Source organism: Phaethon lepturus, unplaced genomic scaffold (assembly GCF_000687285.1).
Source record: "Phaethon lepturus isolate BGI_N335 unplaced genomic scaffold, ASM68728v1 scaffold41617, whole genome shotgun sequence".
Classification (NCBI taxonomy): domain Eukaryota; kingdom Metazoa; phylum Chordata; class Aves; order Phaethontiformes; family Phaethontidae; genus Phaethon; species Phaethon lepturus.
The window spans coordinates 14,943-18,001 of NW_010553323.1; the positions used below are offsets into that span (position 1 = coordinate 14,943).

General features: G+C 57.0%; 1 protein-coding gene across 1 annotated transcript in view; it reads left to right on the forward strand.

Moving 5' to 3' along the window:
- Positions 1 to 2,738, forward strand: part of POLRMT (polymerase (RNA) mitochondrial (DNA directed)) — a 16,946-nt gene extending 14,208 nt beyond the window's left edge. Inside the window, exons 17-21 of the mRNA XM_010291502.1 lie at positions 107 to 205; positions 541 to 613; positions 1,131 to 1,378; positions 1,778 to 1,848; positions 2,689 to 2,738. Coding sequence (XP_010289804.1) covers positions 107 to 205; positions 541 to 613; positions 1,131 to 1,378; positions 1,778 to 1,848; positions 2,689 to 2,738 — 541 coding nt within the window. The remainder of the gene's footprint in view (positions 1 to 106; positions 206 to 540; positions 614 to 1,130; positions 1,379 to 1,777; positions 1,849 to 2,688) is intronic.
- Positions 2,739 to 3,059: the final 321 nt, after the last annotated feature.

The following is a 3,059-nucleotide window of genomic DNA, read 5'->3' on the forward strand; positions in this document are numbered from 1 at the left end:
GCCTTCATCTACCCCAGGTCTTGGCTGGCATTGGCTCTCTGCTGGCACTCTCATCTTTGGCCCTGGAAGTGCCCCAGCTCCTCCTGTCTCCCACTCTGTGCTGCAGGAAGCCTGACACAGTGAAGCAGAAGAATGCCTTCCCACCCAACTTCATCCACTCCCTGGACTCCACACACATGATGCTCACAGCTCTGCACTGCCTCAGGTAGGGAGCAGGCAGACAGGGCTCTTCCCTGGCTCTGAGACTCAGTCTCCGCTGGGAGAGCGTCACTAGGGCAAGGCGTGCGACTTGGGAAAGAGGTTGCCCGGGTGGGTGGGTGTTTGGGCCTTCTGGCAGAGGAGGGATGAGAGGAGGCGGCAGGGCAGGGACAGGGAGATCGTAGGGTTAGCTGTCTTTCTCTGAAGATCTGCAGGTGCTGTGCAGGGACCTCCTTGCATGGTCCCTGCTTACGTCCCAGCAAGAGGGTCTCCATGGGGTAGGGGACATCACAGAGAGGGGGCTCTCAGCACTACTTCATGGCACATTCTACTGCCTCCCAGGCAGGGTCTGACCTTCGTCTCAGTCCACGATTGCTACTGGACTCACGCGCTCACTGTGGACGTCATGAACCAGGTAAAAGTGTCCTCCCAGGACCCTTGTGAGCAGGGATCTTGCTGATCTGTCCTCTGGGCACTTGCCAGTCCTTGCCTCCCCTGGGCTTTGCTCCATAGGCTGATTTATTTACCGAGGCGAGGTGAACTGGGGGTGCTTGCTGGCAGTTGCAGCTGATTTCCTGGTGCCACAGCCCCATCTCCTCCCACCCTCCAAGGAGGGTGTGAGGGAGAATCAGTGCCTATAACTCAGTGCTAAACACAGCACCTAGCGGGGTCAGTGCCTCTGTCCTGCCCTGGCCTCTTCCTCCTGGAGTGCTGTGAGGGCTGTTGTACAGTAGATTGAAAAACAGGGGTCGGCCTCTGCTTCCCACCTCCCTAGGCCGATTCCCTTCACCCTCGTCTGGCAGCCCCCCTTCCCATTCTTGCCCGCTGCCTTCCCTGCCCCTCACCTCTGACATGTCCTGGCTGAGAAGCACTGAGGGGAAGGAGGGGAAAACGCCTGTTAACCTGTGACTCACCATTGTTCCCTGGATCAGATCTGTCGGCAGCAATTTGTGGCACTGCACAGCGAGAAGATTCTGCAGGATCTGTCCAAGTTCATGCTGGAGAAGTACTGCAGGTATTCCTTGCCTGGTGGCAAACCCCCACCACTCTCCGTCCTACCCACACTGATTCCCTCTCCCGGGGGTGGTTGTGCCCAGATGCTCACGGGTTGTGTCATCTGCCTGGGAGTTGCTCTGGAAGGAAGTTGTGCTTCCTTCTTGACTGATGTGAAAAACAAGGTGTCTGCATCCTTTTGCCACAGAATTGGTAGGGTTTGGTGCTTGAATCCCTTGGTGGGCCTGGGGTGGGCCATGATGTCTGTGCCTCAGGTTCCCTGCTTTGAATGAGGCAGTACGGAGCAGTGAAGACACACATTGGGTTGGCCCAGTGTATGGCCCTCGGTTACCACCGCAGAGCCAGCCAGACAGCACAGACCGACCCGGTCCTGGGCAGGGTTTGTAGATGCCTCAGCACCTGCCTAGGGCTGCTGCAGCAGGGGCTGGGCTCCTGCTCCTGCTGCAGGGTGTGTAATGTGTTTTGGAAGAGCTGAATCCTGCACTGGGGAGCAGAGGAGGGTGCACCTTCTCCCAGAGCTCCCATGTTGGTTTTTTTTTTTTTTCTTTCCTTCTGGTTCATCCAGCCCCGGCAGAGAGACTAGAGACCTCTGGCAGAATAAACTGATGGAGCAGCTGTCGAATGTCCCCAAAACAGGTAGGAGGACAGGACAGGAACTGCAAAGCTCAGGAGCACTTTGGAGACAAGGGGAGTGAGGTGGGGAGTGGTCCCCAAAATCACTGAGGTCGTGTGGTATCTGAAGTTGGACGTAGCAAGGATCTGGCCAGCCATGCTAAAGCTGTCCCCTAAGATCAGGTTTTCCTGCCTGTGCTGTACTGCAGAGCCATGGGGCAGTGCCTTAAGATGTTCCCCTATAGCATCCCTGTGAGCGGTCCCCGCCTTCCCTGGAGCTGAGCCCCTGGGCTTTTCCTCAGGTTGACCCAGCTCATCCCATCCCCTGTCTTGTTCCCCTCCCATCTGTTTCCAACCACGCGGCGCTTGCCTGGAGGTGGGAGTGAGGCACTCGGCATGGTAATTGCCAGGATCTAGATGATATACATGCAATGGGATTAAGGCTATTAGCTTAACTCCTCCTAATCTCTTGGTCCTGCCTCTGCCAGACCATCTGGCTAACCTTTGTTCTGCCTTTGCAAAACGGAGCAGGCTGGTGCTCTGTGGCTGTTGAGCAGCTGCTGTGGTCAGCCCCAGAGGCAGCACAATCCAGTGGTAGGGATGGGTCCTACCCTGAGGCTGTGTGCTCCTTTCTTCCTTCCCTGCCTTGCTACTGTTACACTGTTCTGTCTTCCTCTTCCTACCACTGTCCTAGATAAATCTGGAGGGACATCAATTCCTGGAAAACCTCTAAGATCCCTGCTGTCTTGACCTACCCAGCAGCAGGGGCGAAGCTGAAGCAGGGCTCAGGGCAGCTTCTCTCCCAGTTGCTCCACCCTGCCCTGCCCCTGCTCTCCTGTGACCTCTCTCCCTCACTTCCCCCAGGTGAATTCAACCTGAAGAATGTCATGGATTCCACTTATTTCTTCAGCTGAGCCCTGGCAGCCAGTAGGGCCCTGGACTACCTCTGGACTGCCAGCTGCCCGAGAGGCTGTGGTAGGCACTGGCCCCTGAGGCTCCTCTGTCCTGTGTCTCACGGCGAAAGCGGGTACAGCTGCCAGCTGAGCAAAAGATATCTGCCCAACAGGGTGATGCTGGGGCAAACTGGGACTCTACTAGGAGCGCAGGAGCAGCCAGTGGGGGACAGGGTGTCTGCACTATTTGCTGTTATTGCCTGTGTCCCAGGCAAGAGGCGAGGGCATCGAGCTCTGGGGCGGCCTGCCTCTTTCTGCTGTGGGGTCAAAGGCGTGATGGTA